The sequence below is a fragment of the Moschus berezovskii genome, chromosome 5, assembly GCF_049115385.1.
Source record: "Moschus berezovskii isolate FMDL1 chromosome 5, NW_MosBer_1.0, whole genome shotgun sequence".
Classification (NCBI taxonomy): Eukaryota; Metazoa; Chordata; class Mammalia; order Artiodactyla; family Moschidae; genus Moschus; species Moschus berezovskii.
In genome coordinates this window covers 29,272,958-29,294,809 of record NC_142464.1, presented here as the reverse complement: position 1 = coordinate 29,294,809, position 21,852 = coordinate 29,272,958, and the positions used below count along the sequence as shown (strand labels likewise).

Sequence of the window (21,852 nt, the reverse complement as noted above, 5' to 3'; positions counted from 1 at the left end):
GTCCGACCCTTTGGGACCCTATGGACTGTGGTCCATCAGGCTCCTCTGTCCATGGGATTCTCCAGGCAAGAATACTGGAATGGGTTTCCATTCCCTTCTCCAAGGGATCTTTCTGACCCAGGGATCAAACCCACGTCTCTCTTGTCTCCTGCATTGCAGGCAGATTCTTTATCCAATGAATCACCTGGGAAGCCAACCTTTCATATATAAACCCAAATATGCACTTACAAAGCAAATATTATATATCATATTTCACACTTTTCTCTATTTCAAGTGTTTTTTAAGAAAAGACTTAAGTTTTTCAGAACAGTTTAAGACTCACAGCAAAACTGAGAGGAAAGTACAAAGCGTATCCCCTGATCCCATACATGAATATCTACCCCCATCATCAACATCCTCCACCACAGTGGCATGTTTGTTACAACTGAACCACCCATACTGACACCTCATAATGACCCAAAGTCTATAGTTTATATGAGGTTCACTCACAACGCTGTACATTCCATGAGTTTGGACAAATGCATAATGCATGTATCCACCACTATTACGGTGTTAAACAGAGTGGTTTCACTGTATGAAAAATCCTCTGTGCTCTACCTATTCATCTCTCCCTCCACCTCCCCAAACGTAGCAACCACTGATCCTTTAACTGTCTCCAGAGTTTTGTCTTTTCCAGAATATCACATAATTGGAATCATTTCAGATTGGCTTCTTTCACTTAGTAATATGACTCACATTCTAAGGTTCCTCTTGAAATAACTTGCTTGACAGACTTCATAATATCCCAACACTTACTTTCATTTTTGTAATTTACTTAAAGTACTCATTAATTTTGCCTCATATTATCTCCTGTCACACTAAAACTATTTGCTCCAAAATTACTCCTTTTAACAAATTTCAGACAAGATATTCTTTCCTGTCCAAAAGAAATACAGTCAGCATTTTCCCTTCCCCACGGTGCCGGCATTCTTTTAAGACCCAGTACATCTCTGCTACATGGGCTACAACCAAAATCTGTAACTTCGCCAAGGCATTCTGTCTGAGACTGTGCTACTGTCCTGTGACCTGTCCAGTAAACATAAAAATTAAACTGCATGTGTCTAATGTCGATGGAAGACAAGCAAGAAAGACATAAGCCTAACAATATGGATTTCAATGCAATACTTTAAAAATATGAAAATATTTTTGCATAAAGCAAGCCCAGGATAACAATGAAACCATCAGGAAACATAAACAAGAGAGAGCCCATAAGGGAGGGCTGGAGATGAGAGAAAAACTTCCTCTCTGACACAGTACTGTTAACAGGCATGTGAGCATGCTGAATAAAGGCAAAATACAAACACTTTGGAACACAGTTTAGCTCTCTCTGTGAAAGCTGCACCCACGCACACCCTGGCATTCAGCAATCTCACTGCTGGCAGAAATTCTGGTGGGGGGTTATGTGCTCCAAGGGTCATACAGTCATGTTCATAGCAACATTATTCAGAAAAGCCCAAAAGGGAAACTACCAAATCTCAACAGCAGAAAGTGTAACACAATGAACTATTACAAAACAGTGTTAAGTAGACAAACTAGGGTTATACACCACAACATATCTAAATGTCACAAATATAATGTTGAGCCACATTAGCCAGTCATAAAAGCATACAAATGATGTAGTTCCATGGAAACAAAACTGAAAAACAGGCAAAAACAAATTACAGTGTTAGAAGTCAGTTGTGGATCCACAGAAAGGAAAGCGGGTAGTAATTAGGGAAGCTGGCAAGAGCCGGGAACCTCTGAGGTGCTAGTAATGCTCTTGTTCCTTGGTCAGGATGACAGCTACATGAGTGCTCAACTTCTGATCATTCATTAAGCATTTTACTTATGTTCTGTTTCTTTTCTTTTGTGTGTATACTCTGCAATAAATAAATACAAATCCCAGTCTGAAACATTCCCACCAAATAAAGGCTGGAAAGAACTCAGTCTAAGAGACTCCTGCCAGGAAACAGATAATGATGGCAAGTAGCAGTCATCTCTTTGCTTGCTAAAATACTGGCAAGTTTGAAAACATTAAGAAATTTGGGACTGGCAAGTAACTGAATTTCCTGGAAGAACTACTCTAGATGGAAACAAAAGGTGAATTAGGTATCAGCTCTCTTAACCAATTTTGGCAATAATTTATACTTTTAATCTACATTTCAGAAGCCAACATTGATTTCTTAAATTTGCAAAACAGCTCAAATTTTTACATCATTCTGATTTCCTCTTGTGAGCAATCATGGAAATATAGGAAGGCGTAAAAGATCATTCAATTCAACCTCTACCACGCCAGTCAAATGGACATAAACACTCTTTAAAGTTCCCTGTAAATGAGTTTGGAGATGCTCCTCTGTTACCCATTCTAGCATAAACAGCCTTGAGTCTGGTGCAGCCTCTCCGGGGAGCAACCTCGACCTCAAACACTCCACTTCAAGCTCTCATCTTCCCTCACATTGGTCCCACTACAGCTGAATGAAAAATACCATAAATAACAAATTATAAAGGATCAGCTCGCCTTCCAGTCACATTATCTCTTTCCTTTATCCTTTCTTCCTCTAATCACCTTCATAGCTGTCTTCTGAATCTCCTAAGCAGCAAAATTACAAAACTGATAAAAGTGTTACTATTACGATTTTAATGAGCTAAATAAAATAGTACCTTGACTCCTATGTGATACAGAATTATCATTCCCCTAACATTTTAGAATAAGAAGATAACTTCAAAAGTCATAGCAAAGAAAGATACTGAGTTTTGGATTCAAACCTCACCTGAACTTTAAAGTATTGTAGCATGTATATTATCATAAGTGACCAGTCCAGGTTCGACGCATAAATTTTCCTCTGTTCATTTCTTTGCATGTGTGCTTTTTTAATAAAATTCTTTTTTAGAAATAAAAAAAAAAAGAACAAAAAAAAAAATAAAGTATTGCTCAAATATGATAAATATAATTAGCATGTATAAAATCAGGGTAGGCAGAGGGTTCAGAAAAGTTTCAAACCTACCACACACCTATAATCGCCTGCAAAACACCACCAAACCAGCCTAAAATGTCACCATCAGAAATGGGTAGTTCTAGGATAGAAAACCCAGAGATACACCCATGCACCTTATGGTCAATTATTCTATTACAAAGGAGAGAACACTACACAATATTGGAAAGACAGTCTCTTTAACAAATGGTGCTGGGAAAACTTGACAGCCACATGTAAAAAAGTGAAATTAGAGTATTCCTTAACTCCATACACAAAAATAAGCTCAAAATGGATTAAATACCTAAATGTGAGACCAGACACGATAAAACTCCAAGAGAAAAACAGGCAGCACACTCTCTGACATAAATCACAGCAACACCTTTTTTGATCCATCTCCCAGAATAATGGAAATAAATGCAAAATAAACAAATGAGACCTACTTAAACTCAAAAGCTCTTGCACATGAAAGGAAACAATAAACAAAATAAAAAGACAACCCACAGATTGGGAGAAAATATTTGCAAATGATGTGACCAGTAAGGGATTAGTCACCAAAATTTACAAACAGCTTATGATGCTTAATAGCATCAAAACAAACAACCCACTCAAAAAAAAAAAAAAAAAGGGCAGAATACCTGAACAGACATTTCTCCAAAGAAGACATACAGGTAGCCAATAGACACATGAGAAGATGTTCAACACTGCTAAATGCAAATCCAAAATGAGATATCACCTCACATGGGTCAGAACGGCTATCATCAAAAAATCTACAAACAACAAATGCTGGAGAGGGTGTGGAGGGAAGGAACCCGCCTGCACTGTTGGTGGGAATGTAAATTGATACAGCCACTATGGTGAACAATATAGAGGTTCCTTAAAAAACTATAAATAGAGCTACCATATGACTCTGCAATCCCACTCTTGGGCATTATCTAGAGAAAATCATGGCCTGAAGAGATATATGCACCCCAATGTTCACTGCAGCACTGTTCACAACAGCCAAGACATAGAAGCAATCTAAATGTCTACCAACAGAGGAATGGATAAAGAAGATACTGTACATATACGGAGAAGGAAATGGCAACCCACTCCAGTATTCTTGCCTGGGAAATTCCACAGACAGAGGAGCCTGGCAAGCTTCAGTCCATGGGGTCACAAAAGGTCAGACACAACGGAGTGACTAAACAACAGCAGCACATTCAGGAAATGCACCAATCACAAGTTTAGCTGCATAAATGATGGAGTGGTGAACGTGCCCAGGGAAGCAGGAGAAGGGACAGAACATGAGAGCACCTTTTCATGCCCCTGCCCTGTCACTACCCATCTCTCTTTCCCAAAGGTAACCATTAACCTGGGTGCTATCATATGACAGAATTTTTTTTTAAGGTAAACTTTCGTTTTCTTCAACTCAACATAATTTATTGGGCAACCATAATATGCCTGGTGCTGAGGAGACAGGTAGTGAAAGAGGAATCCTGCTCGTGGAGCTCACACTCTGCTGAGAAAAACAGAGTAATTCAGTAAATCAGTAGTTACAAGTGTTCACCGTGCTGAGTGCTATGAGAGCAGAGTATGAGGCCACAGGAGCTGACATCAGGGCACCCTGGAAAACAGTCACTGGATTTCAGGACAATTTATTTTCTTAAAGAGATACAGTGAGGGGAAAGGGCAAAAATCACAAATGTCATATGGATCAATAAATGGTTATATTATCAGAATGCCAATTAGGGCTTTGTTTTCAGCTGTATAAACATTAGGGCCACTTCATGCTTCCCGAAGTTGAGAAGTATATGGGATGTGTGATGCAGAGGGGAATATACTGTCTTTGGAACTGACTCCAAGTTACCAAACTGTGTATGAGGCTCCAGCTAACTGAGAGGAGAGACATGTGAAGTGAATATACTGAAAACATTGCAAAATAAAAGTTCTCTCTACAAGAGAAAAAAAAAGACATTGTACATATAAACAATGGGATTACTCAGCCATTATAAAGAATGCAGCAACGTGTATGGACCTAGAGATTGTCATGCTGATTGAAGTAAGTCAGACAGAGAAGGAGAAATACCATACAACATCCCTTATGTGTGGAATCTAGAAAGAAATGATACAAATGAACTTACTTACAAAACAGAAAAAGACTCGCAGACTTAGAAAATCAACTTAGGGTTGCCAGGGGAAGGGACAGTTAGGGACTTTGGGAAGGTCATGTACACACTGCTATATTTAAAACAGATAACCAACAAAGACCTATTGTACAGCACATGGAACTCTGCTCACTTTTATGTGCCAGCCTGGATGGGAAGGGGGTTTGGGGGAGAATGGAAAGATGTATATGTATGGCTGAGTCCCTCTGCTGTTCACCTGAAAATATCACAGCATTGTTAATCAGTTATATCTCAACATGAAATGTTTTTGGTGTTAAAAATTTTTAAAAAAGAAATCAACAATTCTTTCAAAGTGAAGATACTGTGACTCTCAGAAAAGAGATGCACAATTTTCAACCCTCAGTGCTGCCTCACAATCCTATCACAGTGCCTTAGCTCTCTCCAGCCTTTTCTCAAGTCTTCGCTTTCCTCAAATATCTAGCTTGGCCCCCATTACTTGAGTAACTTAAGTAGCTCATCCCCGGCCAATGGCTAAAATGATCTACATTCTGTTGACTTACGCATCTGTATCTTTAACCTAGATCTAATTCTTAAACTCTAGACTCACGTAATGAAGTGCTCATCAAATATTATTTTGGGGGTATCTCTCAATCACTCCACACAAAACACCTGTAACACAAATAATTTTCATTCCATCTCATCTTCCAAATGTGTTCTTCGTTTTGAGTCTTTAACACAAAGAAAAGAATTGCCACCTGACATTCAGTGGCCCAAAGCAGCAAACTAAGAATCATTCATAAATCATCCTTCTCTCCTATCTCTCTATACATCATTAAGCCTCCTAAATTTCTCTCAAATTTTACCTCCTAAATCTCTCTCAAATCTAACTCCTCAATAGTTCTATAGACCAAGTGATTGTCATCTTGTGCCTAAGTTACCACCATAATCTTCTGACTGGCCTCCTGATCCTGTCTTTCTTCCAATCTGATCTACATAATCTACATAAAACAAGTCTGATCACTGCCCTCCCCTTAAAACCCTTCAAATATCCCCAGTGTCCTCAGGACAGTCTAATTCCCTCACAAGGCTTACTAGGCTCCATGGGATCTTGCCAGAGCCTACCTTTATAGTATCATCCTGTTCTACCTCAAACTCAAACACTGCCACACTGAAATTTCTTTCACCTCCACAAACACGCAACATTCCTTCAGGACCCTGGGTTTGACATACTCCTGGCCTCTGCCTCTTTGCTATACTGCACGGTTGAATTCTCCTGGTCCCTCAGGCACAGATCGCCTTCTCTGCACGTCTGTCCAGGGTGGCCCTGCTCTGCGCTCACACAGTGCTCTATATTTCTCTCGAGTGCTTATCATACTTTATTGCAACTGCTTGTTTAAATATTTAATTTCACAGCTGAATTATTACTTTTACTATAATCTCAGAAAGAAATGGACAGGGTGTCTTATTCACTGCTCTATCGTCAGAGCCTATCAAAGTGGCAGGAACACAGTAGATGATCCCTAAGTATCGAGTGAATGAATGAGCTTCAAAAATACAGCAGCCCCAGCGAACAGGCACATTGCACAGACATGCATTAACACAAGGAGTGAGGCAATACATATTTCTATACTCCTGTAGCTCATCAATTGAAAGAGTGGCATCTTTATATTAATAAACAATAATGCAACCATATGAGCCTGCATTGAAATAGACTCATATCCAACACACACGACAACTCAGAAGTTCCTTTTCCTTTGGTAAGCTAGAATGACTCATTCTTTTCTACCCTTTCATAAAGATAACTCACAAGACACTCAACATGGGAGAGCGCACGTCTTCTGTCAAGAGAGTCAGAATGAGAGGCCAAGTCTTGGCTCTTTAGATAACTCTAGACATGCTCCCTAGACATGTGTGGACACAGACTCACAGTGCCTCAGAAAATACAGAGCATAACTAAACAATCAACAAACAGAAAAGCAGCTCCTGAAGGTAGAGCTCCAAACTGAGCTTGGTGTCTGGCCCATAGAAGAGGTAAAACCAAACGGGAGGTGACACCAGAGGACAACCACAGCCAGTGCCAGTTGCAAACACCAAAGGCTGAAGTCAGGGGAAAGAGAAAATCTATGGAAGTAATTAATACCACTTACTGTACACTATCCCAAGCCACACTGAAGTTTCCTCATCTTTACTGTCCCAGCATACATACATGGAAATGGCATTTGAAGGACAATAAGTAGTCTGAAGCTAATAAATACCAAGCAATCCTTAGTCCTGGCAGGACCTAGTCATTTCTTTAGACTAAAGTCAAATTGTGTCCTTAAATATCCTCTATCTGAGGTTACCATATGGCTTATTTAAAGATTTAAAGGCAAAACAGATGGTTATACCTTCACAGGAAAACACTTTTATTGCATTTTTATTTTTTATTGAAGGATAATTGCTTTACAATATTGGTTTGATCTCGGCCACACATCAGTACGAATTAGCCATAGGTGCATTTTGCTTTAAATACCAGTCCCAGGTATATTTGGAGCAGGGAGGATTGGTCCTTCTCAAGAGGTACTTCGACAGCATTACTTTAAAGTGCAAGGGCTGTTTTTCCCCACTGTCTTCTCTAGGCAGCTCTATTCCCAATCTCAACTCAATTTTCGAATGTTTAAAGCAACATGAAGACACAGTTTTATGCATAATGACTTAGAAGTTTTAATCCCAAAGCAGAACTGAAACATATTGTTTTAGAGGAGGGATCCTGAAGTTCACCTATCATTTTGCCAGTCAGAATCAGAAAGGGTGGCTTTGCAACCGAAGATGGAGAAGCTTTATACAGTTAGCAAAAACAAGACCGGGAGTTGCCTGTGGCTCAGATCATGAACTCCTTATTGCAAAATTCAAACTTATATTGAAGAAAGTAGGAAAAATCAATAGGCCATTAAGGTATGACCTAAGTCAAGTCCCTTATGATTATACAGTGGAAGTGACAAATAGATTCAAGGGATTAGATCTGATAGACAGAGTGTCTGAAGAACTCTGGATGGAGGTTTGTGACATTGTACCAGAGGAAGGGATCAAAACCATCCCCCCAAAAAGAAATGCAGAACGGCAAAATGGCTGTCTGAGTAACCATTAAAAATAGCTGAGAAAAGAAGAGAAGCTTTTCTTTCTTGATTCCAGGTAAAAAGGAAAGAAATACCCATTTGAGTGCAGAGTTCCAAAGAATAGCAAGGAGAGATAAGAAAGCCTTCCTTAGTGATCAGTGCAAAGAAACAGGGGAAAACAATAGAAGGGGAAAGACTACAGTTCTCTTCAAGAAAGTTAGAGATACCAAGGGAACATTTTATGCAAAGATGGGTACAATAAAGGACAGATATGGTAAGAACCTACAAGAAGCAGAAGATATTAAGAAGAGGTGGCAAGAATACACAGAAGAACTAAACAAAACAGATATTAATGACCCAGATAACCACAATGGTGTGATCACTCGCCATGAGCCAGATATCCTGGAGTGCAAAATCAAATGGGCCTTAGGAAGCATCACTACAAATAAAGTTAATGGAGGTGATGGAATTCCAGTTGAGCTATTTCAAATCCTAAAAGATGATGCTGTGAAAGTGCTACACTCAGTATGCCAGCAAATTTGGAAAACTCAACAGTGGCCATAAAACTGGAAAAGGTCAGTTTTCAATTGCAAAGAAAAGCAATGCCAAAGAATGTTCAAATCACCACACAATTGCACTCATCTCACACGCTAGCAAAGTAATGCTCAAAATTCTCCAAGCGAGGCTTCAACCGTAGGTGAACCATGAACTTGCAAATGTTCAAGGCGGGTTTAGAAAAGGCAGAGGAACCAGAGACAAAATTGCTAACATCCACTGGATCATCAAAAAAGCAAGAGAATTTCAGAAAAAAATCTACTCTGCTTCATTGACTACACTAAAGCCTTTGACTGTGTGGATCACAACAAACTGTGGAAAATTTTTAAAGAGATGCAATACCAGACCACCTTACCTGACTCCTGAGAAACCTGTTTGCAGGTCAAGAAGCAAAACTTAGAACCAAACATAGAATAACAAACTGGTTGCAAATTGGGAAAGGAGGAGGTCAAGGCTTTATAATGTCACCCTACTGATTTAACTTATATGAAGAGTATGTCATGTGAAATGCTGGACTGGATGAAGCACAAGCTGGAATCAAGATTGCAGAGAGAAATATCAATAACCTTGGATATGCAGATGTCACCACCCTTATGGCAGAAGGTATAGAGGAACTAAAGAGTCTCTTGATGAGGGTCAAAGAGAAGAGTGAAAAAGTTGGCTTAAAACTGAACATTCAAAAAACTAAGATCATGGCATCCAGTCCCATTCACTTTATGGCAAATAGATGGGGAAACAATGGAAACAGTGAGAGACTACTTTTTTGGGCTCCAAAACCACTGCAGATGTTGACAGCAGCCATGAAATTATAAGACTCTGGCTCCTTGGGAGAAAAGCTATAACAAATCTATACAGCGTATTAAAAAGCAAAGATATTACTTTGCTGATAAAGGTCCATATGGTCAATGCTATGGTTTTCCAGTGGTCATGCCTGGATGTGAGACTTGGACTATAAAGAAGGCTGAACACCGAAGAATTGATGCTTTTGAACTGTGGTGTTGGAGAAGACTCTTGAGAGTCCCTTGGATTGCAAGGAGATCAAACCCAGTCAATCCTAAAGGAAATCAGTTCTGAACATTCATTGGAAAGACTGATGCTGAAGCTAAAGCTCCAATACACCGACCACCCGATGTGACGATCTGACTCATTGGAAAAGATCACGATGCTGAGAAATATTGAAGCCAGGAGGAGAAGGGGATGACAGAGGATGAGATGGTTGGATGGCATCACTGACTCAATGGACATGAGTTTGGCAAGCTCTGGGAGAGGGTGAAGGACAGGGAATCCTGGCATACAGCAGTCCATGCGGCTGCAAACAGTCAGACACGACCAAGCAACTGAGAAACCCAGAGAGGCTTGAGGATACAAACCACATCGTGAGAGGGGGGTGGACTGATGAAACCACATTTGATGGTCAGAACTTTAATTCCCGCCTGCCACTAGACTCTTTGAACAATAACAACCAGTTTTATATTCCCCAGACACAAGACTGGAGAAAGTCCTCACTGGCAAAGCTAAACACACACACACAGACACCACACACACAGAAGATCTATAGCTATATACGTGTGGGCATCACCACATGATAAAGCTGAATTTCCACCTGAATACTGAACACTGAGGCGCACACAGGTCTTCTCATCTGCATTTTTGTGATTTAATCTTCAGAATGAATCCATATCAAGAATAACTGACACTTCAGGAAAGTCTCTAACATAAAAGAACCTAAAACAAGTAAAGAAATAAAGGAATGTATAAAACAAAAATGCAAAGAGAACTTCAAAACTCATAATTCTCAGAGAAATAAGAAGATACTATAACCATGAAATATAAATATAATGCATTTTTTAAATATCACAACTTTTGAGAAATTTTTAAAGTGATAACAAAATATACGTAATTTAAAAATTGAAGATAATCCTACTGCATAGCACAGGGAACTCGGCTCAATGTCATGTGGCAGCATGGATGGAAGGGGAGTTGCGGGGAGAGTGGATAAATGTATATGTATTGTTGAGTCCCTCTGCTGTCTACCTGAAATTATCACAACATTGCTAATCGGCTATACTCCAAAATAAAATGAGAAGTTTTAAAAAATAAAGATAAAAATCAAGCAAATTTCCCAGAACACAGAATAAGACAAGGAGGGATAAAGAAGGGGATATCTAAGAATATTTCTCACTCTTGGAGGTCCATTCTGATTAACAGCTGTACCAGAAAAATAAAACAAACCAGATTGAGTTTCAGGATCAGAAGAGCCCACAAGACAACCAGCACAACAAAAAGAACAATCCACTCATTTTCAAATTTTCAAATATTAGATGATCAAAGATAACAAAATCCTAAAGCTTCCAGAAGTAAACACAACAGATCTATATAAGAAAAGAGAAAATAGAATGTGATTACACTTTATCTACAACACATTCTCAGGAATCTACTGAAGAAAGTGTTTTGACAAGTGGAGAGTCAGAAAGAAAGAGAAAGAAACATGGGTCCAAAGAATCAGGATTCTATCTTTAATCCAAGAGAAAGATGAAGGAAATACCTAGAACTCCTAGGAGACAGACGAAAGACAGGTGAAGGGAATTTCTACAATGATAATAAAAGGAAGTTGCAGTTAAATAGAAGGTCTAGACAGTAATCAAGCAAGATCAGGGAGATGAGAAAATGGCTCTAGGAGAGATAGTTTCAAAAGATAAAATTTAAAAAGTAATAATAATAGTAATAATAAACAACAAATAGATTACCAGGTGAGTGTGACTAAATTTAAAGTATATTCTAGAGTTTGTATATGATTTAAAGGAAGTAAAAAAGAAAAACCGGAAACATGAGGCAATTATTAACTGTAAGGAAAACAGAAAATTGCACAAGAAAGAAATTATCATTTTAGGACACCATGTGGTTCAAGTTTGAAGAGCATTTTCGTAACATAATAGTATAAACAGTGAAAACTGAGCTGACAAAAAATGGCCATATGACTACATTGGGAGGGAGAGGGAGGCAAGATGGATATACTGGGGGCCAAGTGGGGGTTATCAGAGAGAATCATGTAGGTTCCTCATCCTCTAGGTCTGAAGTCAATAGATAACACAGAAAACTGAAAAATTAGGAAATACTGGTAGAAGCAGGTTATTTGAGGAAATGAACTAATCAGCAGAATATACAAGTAAAAGTTAAAAACTATTGATTCTGAGGAGTAGAAAACAGGAATAGAAAGGGTTGGATGGACAAGGGATTCTATTTTTCATATGAAACTTATATAGTAATATTTGAGCTGTAAAATTATATATGGCTTCCCTGTGACTCAGCAATAAAGAACCCACCTGCCAATGCAGGAGACATGGGTTCCATCCCTGGGTCAGGAAGATCCCCTGGAAAAAGAAATGGCAACCCACTCCAGTAATCTTGCCTGGAGAATATCATGGACAGAGGAGCCTGGCGGGCTACAGTCCATGGGGTTGCAGGGTCGGACACAACTTACTGACTCAACAACAACAACAACAAAATTACATATATCTATTATGTTGGCATAAAGCACAATTTAAAGCATAGTAGAATATAAATAAAATAATGTACAATGTCTGGCCCATTAAAAAGATAAATACACACATATTAGAAGCTTTTAAATGCATATGACTATTACTAGCAACTATCTCTGAGTGGTGGGGTTACAGAAGTTTTTTTGTTTTCTTCTATTTCTATAAAGATCTGTATTGTTATTTTAACAAAAACACACTTTTTTCACAAAATATCTTAAAGTATTTGCTTACCTTAGCTGATTTTTCAAAACGTAAGCCTCCATCCAGCTCAAAAAGAACTGTCATGTTGTACCCAGTCTGGTTTCCATGTCCATGAGGCCACCAAGTTTCTACAATAACAGCCTTTTAAAAAATAATATTAAGTTCGTCTAAGTAACCTGTGGCATATTTTCAGCAAAATAATACAGTAATTCAGAGCATCACAGCAACTTCTCAAAGTCAAGTACAGAGCAATATCAGTCTCCCTCCCTGTTTCATGTCAAATTATACCAATCCATAGACAACATTTAAAAAACTCAACATGCTGGGAGTTTAACATGGATTAATACATAGCAAAAGGGAAGAGAAAAAAGAAAAAGGACAAAATAACGTGGGCATTCAGAAAAACAAGTCTTCCCATTCCAACACTCAGTTCAGTTCAGTTCAGTCGGATCTGACTCTTTGCGACCCCATGAACCGCAGCATGCCAGGCCTCCCTGTCCACCGCCAACTCCTAAAGTTTACCCAAACTCATGTCCATTGAGCTGGTGATGCCATCCAGCCACCTCATTTTCATTCCAACACTCAGTTGACATTTATTCTACTTTCTTAACATTTAGAATTGGACTTTCAGGTGAACTCTTCTTTCAAGCCCAGAACTAGAAAAGTGTTTTGAGTTCTTACTTTATCTGAACAGTTACTGAATGCTGATTTGCTCCATCCTTTTCAGCTCACAATTGTCAATTGCAAGAAAAAGAAAAGGAAAAAGAGAAAGTAAAAGCCAGTCCACTTCTACTCATGAAAGATTATAAGTTGAGAATTAGAATTCTGTATTCAGAATAAGCACTAATACTCAAAATAGTTTACCAGTATCAAAAATAATCACAGCATTCAAATATGATACTTAGGACACATTTTAGATTTAGAATACTGCAAATGCTGCAGAAAAATTAAACTATAACACACCTGACTTCTTGAGAGGAGAGGATGCCAAGTTAATCACAAAACCTCCATTTTCTTAATCTTAAAATTGGAAGAAATAATTTATTTGCTGCTGCTGCTGCTAAGTCACTTAAGTCGTGTCCAACTCTGTGCAACCCCATAGACGGCAGCCCACCAGGCTCCCCATCCCTGGGATTCTCCAGGCAAGAACACTGGAGTGGGTTGCCATTTCCTTCTCCAGTGTGTGAAAGTGAAAAGTGGAAGTGAAGTCGCTTAGTCGTGTCCACTCTTAGCGACCCCATGGACTGCAGCCTACCAGGCTTCTCTGTCCATGGGATTTTCCAGGCACGAGTACTGGAGTGGGTTGCCATTGCCTTCTCCAATGTGTGAAAGTGAAAAGTGGAAGTGAACTCGCTCAGTCGTGTCCGACCCTTAGCGACCCCACGGACTGCAGCCTACCAGGCTCCTCCATCCGTGGGATTTTCCAGGCAAGAGTACTGGAGTGGCTTGCCATTGCCCTCTCCGCCTTCCTTAGCTAGCACACACAAAAAATATATAACAGGTTAAAAGTAAAGTAGGAAATGGAAAAGGTACATTTTTGCTTAATATTCAGTTCCTTTTTTCTAAGCATTTCTTTTGAACAACATTGCTTCCCATCTTGTAGCCTCTCAGCATTCACCTTGTCGATTTTCACAAAGAGCTTAACAGTCCTTTCCCCATGTTGAAGTTCAATATTGTTTGTCTGCTGTATGTTTAATTCAGGGATGGCTACAGTCGCTTCACCAGAAACCAGCTTTGAACTGACAACATCAAAAGATGACTCTATTTTAAGATTCCATGTCTTCATATAGTTATCTAAGGTATAAAGAGAAAAAGAAAAAATATATATATATTATGTAGAATTCACTGAAAAGAGACGAAAGCAGCTTCTAAACTTTAAGTGTTCCACAAACGCAATCACGATCAAGAGTTCAGTGAAAATTGTTTTAATGTTTAATCCTTAATTCTAAAGAAGAATAACCAAAGTTACCTTTCTGTATATACGTCTACTAAAAACTGTTACAATCATAAGTCACAAAAACTTTATAAACGGCATAAATAGAAAATTACAAGTGAAAAGATAGTATAAATCTTCCAAGATTGATAAACTCTTGCTTGTTCCTTTTTACAAAGTAAAAATACTAAGTGTTTTTAAGCCATATAATAAGTTATAAACTTAGTTGTATGAGAATTAATCAGATGTGCAAAAAATAAATATGTATTTTAAATATAGATTATTAATCCAAGAAATAGAACCATCTATATGCCATGTACTTTGCTAAGTGACAGGACTTAAACACTGACCAGGGTAAACAAACACGGCCCCTGCACCTATGAACTAAGAGAATAATGGGGGGTATGGATAAGTACAAAAGTGATAATACAAGAACAGGAGAACTAAAAGGTTATTCAGAAAAGTATTCATATTCCCTTTACCACATTTTAATCATTTATAAATGGAAGCACACACTTCAATCTGATCCAAAGCTATTTATTTTCTAAAATATCCCGATATCTTTGACACCTGCCTCACCTTTAGCTCCTAATCATATTGCCTCTGGCTTCCCTTGTGTGCGTATTAAGTCACATCAGTCACGTCTGACTCTGTGCGACCCTATGGACTGTAGCCCACCAGGCTCCTCTGTCCATGGGATTCTCTAGACAAGAGTACTGGAGTGGGTTGTCATGCCCTTCTCCAGGAGACCTTCCCAACCCAGGGATTGAACCCACGTCTCTTACATCTCCTGCATTAGCAGGCAGGTTCTTTACCACTAGTGCCACCTGGGGAGCCCTTACTATCTCTTATTTCAAGAAATAACAACATTTACCAAGAACATACTATGACCTAGGCATTGCATTATGCCCCCAACATGTATTAACTTATTTAAGCATCGCACCATTCATATAAGGTAAATTCCACTATTATCATGTTATAAATGAGAAACCTGACTCAGAGAAGTTAAGTAACTTGTCCAAGGTCACACAGCTACTAAGCAGCACAACTTGGATGTGAACCAAGACGGTCTAAAACCAGAGACTGTACACTTAACCTTTAAATGCGGCCACTCTCACCCAAATAATTTTACCCAAACCATATCTTAGAGGTGTTCAGGATGTTTACAGTGGGAAGAGGGTTTTATTATACAGGAGAACATGATGGCAAGCTATGCCAGACATCAAATATGCCCTTTGGCTGAGTCTTTGACCAAAACAGCACAGTTTGCAGAACTGCTGAAGTATGCTGACAGATCATCTAGCCTACTTTCTGATGTGTCTGATTTCTCCAGACCACAGGCTGCCAAACTACGGTCTGCGGGCCAAACTACGGTCTGCGGGCCAAACCTAGACTACCTCCTGTTTCTCCAGAGAAAATTCCATTGGAACGCAGCTGCCATGGGTTGAAGTGTATCATTTCTCCCACCCAAACTCCATGTGCTGAAGCTCTAACCCCTAATGTGATTCTATCTAGAGACAGGGTCTTTCAGGAGGTAATAACGTTAAATGAGTTCATAAGGGTAGGGGGTCCTATTCTGATAGGAAAGTAGCCTTAAAGAGGAGAAAAAGAGCAATTTCTCTCTCTCCCTCTCCCTCCCTCCCTTCCCTCCTTCCCCTTCCCTGCCTCCCCCGCTTCATGTCTCTCACCCCCTTCCCTTTTTCTCTCCCCCCCCCCCGTCTCTCTCCCTCCATCTCCCCCTCCCCCCCCCCCACATGAGAACGTAACTAGGAAGTTTACCATCTACAAGCCAGGGAGCAGGTTCTCACCACAAACCAAATTAGCCAGTACCTTCATCTTCAACTTTCCAGCTTCCAGAACCGTGAGAAATCAATTTCTGGGGCTGAAGCTGCCCAGTCTTCAGTGTTCTGTTCCAGCAGCCCAGAGAGCACCCGTGCTCACTGCTCACAAACTGCTCTCAGTTGGCTTCGTGCCACAAAGGCAGAGTTGAGTAACTGCAACAAAGGCCGTATGAACCTAAACGCTAAAATATTCACTACCTGACCCTTTACAGAAAAGCTTGCTGCTCTCTATCCCAAAATATATCCCCCCAAATGCCATTCTAATCTTTCTTTAACATGTGTAATGACAAAAACTCCCGCCTCCCTATTTTCAGGCCTTGACTAGTAGTGAAGTACAAGCTGGAATCAAGATCGCCAGGAGAAATATCAATAACCTCAGATATGCAGATGTCACCACCCTTATGGCAGAAAGTAAAGAGGAACTCAAAAGCCTCTTGATGAAAGTGAAAGAGGAGAGTGAAAAGTTTGGCTTGAAGCTCAACATTCAGAAAACGAAGATCATGGCATCCAGTCCCATCACTTCATGGCAAATAAATGGGGAAACAATGGAAACAGTGAGAGACTTTACTTTTCTGGGCTCCAAGATCACTGCAGATGGTGACTGCAGCCATGAAATTACCACCTACAGGTTTCAGTTCTGCCCTCTAGGCCCCTCCTACCAACCAATAACCACTAAGGTCAAGCAGGCTCTTCAGCTGTTTCCTATCACTTCTTCAACAGAAATTCTGCTGCTTGTAACTGCCTCCAGCTGTAACAGTAACTCCCAAAGGTTACTGGAAAAATTGCCCAGTGTCTACTGCTTCTAACACAAAAAGTTCTAAAATAAACTCCATCACACCTCTGGAGCTCATCCCACTATTCTCCTTGAGTGCCATGGAATGAAAACACTAAGGCTAAGAAATTAAAAACCCAACATGAAGAGTTACAAGCCTATCGTCATTACCAAAGCCTACACCAACACATTTTGCTCTCATCTTCCAAATGGAGTACAACCCTTCCCTCCAGAAGTCATGGAAAATTTCAGTAGTTTCGGTTCACAAAGCACACTTAAACAATAATTTTCTGTTATTACCCGGTCTCTTCACTGGCTAATTTTATAATGTATAAACTTATATGTAGTTAAGGAACACTCCCTCTTATAAATCAAGACCCATTTCTAGAACACAGCTTCCTAGCATATCTCCTGTAACTAACAAATTATCCTTCCCTAAAGAATACCTATCACCCCCACCTCTCCTGAATCTGAAAGCAAGATCATTTCAAAACTGGACAAAGTACTAGATAGAATAAAGAATAAAGGTTAGTACATGATTCAGAATCCCCTCCCAGGTCTCCTTCTCAATTACATCAAATTTTGCATCCTTCCCCACCCTGACTAATCAACCCTGTGCCCAAACAGGACAGGAACTCATCATCAGAACAGGGCGGAGAACAAGCCAACATGCTCTCTCTCTACAACCAAGGCTTTCTGTGGCCTGCAGCCTCAGCAGTGTCCTAGCTGATGTTCTGTTCCCTGCAGAAGACACAACCGTTTACAGTTTGCTCCACACAAACTCAACCAGGAGGGCGACCCAGGACATGGCAGAGAACATGGTTCTGGCTATTGAATCATTTTCAAATTCTTCGAACGCTGATTCAGTGTGAGGTTTCTAAAAACAACAAGCCAACCAAATCAGCATGACTCTGACTTGAACAGGAATTTGTAAAAAGGGTAACCAGCCACACAACCCAGATTAATGTGTGCTGCTGCTCCATACAGGGCATCTTCAGGACAACTCCAATGTTGTGGCCAATACACTAGCCTTTGAAACTGTTTATGGAACTTCCCTGATGGTCCAGTGGTTAATAATCAGACTTGCAACGCAGACAATAAAATCTCACATGCCACGGAGCAACTAAGCCTGTGAGCTGCAACGACTGAACCTCTGCACTCCGGAGTCCACGTGCCACAACCTGAGAGTCCACAGCAAAGACCCCGCACGCCGCAACTAAGACCCGATGCGGCCAAATAAACATGTATATATGTTTAAAAGTCCAAAATGTGCCGGCTCCTTTTACATTCCCATGTAGTACACTTTCGGAGAAGGCAATGGCAAGCCACTCCAGTACTCTTGCCTAGAAAATCCCATGGACGGGGGGAGCCTGGTGGGTTGCAGTCCATGGGGTCGCTACGAGTCTGACGTGGCTGAGCGACTTCACTTTCACTTTTCACTTTCACACATTGGAGAAGGAAATGGCAACCCACTCCAATGTTCTTGCCTGGAGAATCACAGGGACGGGGGAGCCTGGTGGGCTTCCGTCTATGGGGTCACGCAGAGTTGGACACGACTGAAGTGACTTAGCAGCAGCAGTAGTACACTTCTCTGTCAAGATGTGGTCAGGGGAAAAAAATCTTTATTGTGCTGTCTAAGAGAAAAATAAAGAAAAATAGGAAGATGGCTGAATTACCTTAATTCAAACAGACAGAGGAGCCTAGCGAGTGACAGTCCATGGGTCACAGAGTCAGACATGACTGAGCAACTGCGCACATACACAAGTGCGTCTGTTAACTGCCAAAAAGACACTCTCAAAACGACACCTTAAGCCTTGCTTTAACTGATTGTAATTAAGCCTCAAGTATCAATATCTTCATTTAATCATGTATCTAGCTTCAAAAAACCTGAGTTCTTCCACACATATGCCCTCACTAGGTTATAATGAGTGCTGTAATTTACAAACATGAGGAAAGAACCTGTGAAATGTTAGAGGCAGAGGAAACATAGTGATCTACTAGTCACTTTGTAGTAGGATTCGTAGTATTTGAGGCCGTGACTGCAAAACTAGCTCAAAGTTCCTGAGCCAGTGGACAGGACAAGGGCCCAGGTTTCCTGACCCCAGCGTTCTGCATCTTGCATGCCTCTCCCACAGAGGTGCCTATCAAAGAGAAGCACGCTAGCACGCACACACAGAACAAAACTGAACAATGAGGAAGAACAAAAGCAAAACGTGCTTTTTGCCCTTCAGAGTCCTAAGTCCTAATAGTAAATATGTGACATGTGAAAAAAAGCACTTCAATGGTGTACAATAGAGTGTTAGCTTCTTAATATGAGAGTCTTTGTAAAAAAAATAAAAAACACTGAAATCTACAAACATAAAGAATGTGTCTGACCCTCCACCACGTGCATAATTACATGGTGCCCAGATCCTCTATTTGTCAGAGTACCATCTTTGTAATCTAAACTACGTGACAAAGGCATGACACTAGTTATGTGGGCATTTCTGCCAAACAGTGGAAATATACTCCTTGAATAATCACTGTCTGTGAATCTTGACAGGCACTGTAAATTACACTCTAAACACAAAGAACAAAAATGTTGGATCTACCCAAAGAAACAGAATATACCCAAAAGGTCTGGGTTAAGAATACAGGATGGCATCTGGGAGGGTTAAGAACCAGTAGGGACAGGGAAGCACACTCAGGTTAGCATGGGATGGGTCTGCAAACGTTGGTAGATTGCTCATGTAAAGTGAAGAAGACGCTCAGTCTCACTGAGGGGGAAGCTCTTCAAAGATGGCTGCATTCATTAGCCCTGCTGAGCTCCTCCCAGCTCCTCTTTGTACCTGTGAGCTGCACCTTGCATCTTTCACAGGTGATGCAGAGCTGCAGTGAACAGGCAGTCTTGTGCACTTGAAGCAAGAGCAATGACAGCAAGCCTCAGAATGCTTAAATTCAGACATAGGATATTTTCCCATCCTTCTGCTGGAATTACAGGAGAGATTTCAGGAGCTGCTTTTCAAAGAGCTACACATCTTGTATTACCCTAAAGGCAGGCTTACATAGTTACAATAGTTGTTTTCCCCTTCTTTGCCAAGCAGCAAAATCTCCTTGCCTACTCAGCAGGACAAAATCCTCAAAGATGAAATCAAGACAAAACAGGCACAAAGCAACATCTTCCCGCACCCCAACACCAAATAAGGATAAACTGGTAAGTTCTAGAGAAGAAAAAAAATTGACTTACACAACAATAATCAGAGGAGGTTATTCAAACAACCTACCTACCCATAAATATATTTTCAAGGCTGAATACTGTCATTTTATGGGTAATGAAAAGTGATTCAAAATGAATGCAAGAAAATGTATGCTTGCATTCAAAAATGTATGCGTTAAACAACCCACTCCAGTACTCTTGCTGGAAAATCCCATGGACGGAGGAGCCTGGTAGGCTGCAGTCCGTGGGGTCGCTAAGAGTTGGACACAACTGAGCGACTTCACTTTCATTTTTCACTTTCACACACTGGAGAAGGAAATGGCAACCTACTCCAGTGTTCTTGCCTGGAGAATCCCAGGGACAGGGGAGCCTGGTGGGCTGCCGTCTATGGGGTCACACAGAGTGGGACACGACTGAAGTGACTTAGCAGCAGTAGCAGCAGCAAGCATATTAAAAAGCAGAGACATTACTTTGCCAACCAAGGTCCGTCTAGTCAAGGCTATGGTTTTTCCCATGGTCATGTATGGGATGTGAGAGTTGGACTGTGAAGAAAGCTGATCGCCGAAGAATTGATGCTTTTGAACTGTGGTGCTGGAGAAGACTCTTGAGAGTCCCTTGGACTGCAAGGAGATCCAACCAGTCCATTCTAAAGGAGATCAATCCTGGGTGTTCATTGGAAGGACTGATGCTGAAGCTGAAACTCCAATACTTTGGCCCCCTCATGCGACAAGTTGACTCACTGGAAAAGAGTCTGATGCTGGGAGGGATTGGGGGCGGGAGGAGATGGGGATGACAGAGAATGAGATGGCTGGATGGCATCACCGACTCGATGGACATGAGTTTGAGTGAACTCCGGGAGTTGGTGATGGACAGGGAGGCCTGGCATGCTCTGATTCATGGGGTTGCAAAGAGTCAGACACAATTGAGCGACTGAACTGAACTGAAGCAAGACTGTTGGGTTTCTCAGGTTGCTCAGTGGTAAAGAATTCACCTGCCAATGCATGAGATGTGGGTTTGATCCCTGGGTCAGGAAGATCCACTGGAAAAGGAAATGGAAACCCATGCTAGTATTATTGCCTGAGAAAATCTATGGACAGGGGAGCTTGGCAGGCTATAGCCCATGGGGTGGCAAAGAGTGGGATACAACTTATCCACTAAACAACAACAGAGCAAGGTGGACAAATCTTTGCTACATTGTAATTTTATATGCTCTGTAGCAAACTGTAAGCAAAGTGACCTTCAATACAGGCCTCTGTTAGGCAGGCTAGTCTAGCTAGGAGCTGGGCCCACTCCTCAAATGCAAAGGCTAGGTCTTCAAGAATGACAAGATGGGGTGCGTTAGGCTGAGGCAAAAAGTAAGTGTGGATAGGGTCAGGAAGACAGTGTCTCTGAGGAACGGAAGTACCCAAGCACAGGTCAAAGACCCAGAGCTCACCTCAGCTCGAGAGGAAGATTTACGCATGGAAATCTTTTTTTTTCTGTACTATTTTTTTCTAACTATGGTAACAAAAGATTAAACAATGAAGTGTTTCATGAGAACATTATATATTTGGACTTAAAATGTCTACCTAACCTTATGGAAAGTTCATAAAAGTAAACAACCATCCCTCCCTAATAAATTT

At 40.5% G+C, this 21,852-nt stretch overlaps 1 protein-coding gene across 1 annotated transcript in view; it reads right to left on the bottom strand.

Annotated features, from left to right (window-relative positions):
* MANBA (mannosidase beta) overlaps nt 1–21,852 on the bottom strand; it is a 125,394-nt gene that overhangs the window by 78,538 nt on the left and 25,004 nt on the right. The window contains exons 6-7 of the mRNA XM_055434296.2: nt 14,107–14,282; nt 12,519–12,629 (exon numbers count right to left, since the gene is read on the bottom strand). Coding sequence (XP_055290271.2) covers nt 12,519–12,629; nt 14,107–14,282 — 287 coding nt within the window. The remainder of the gene's footprint in view (nt 1–12,518; nt 12,630–14,106; nt 14,283–21,852) is intronic.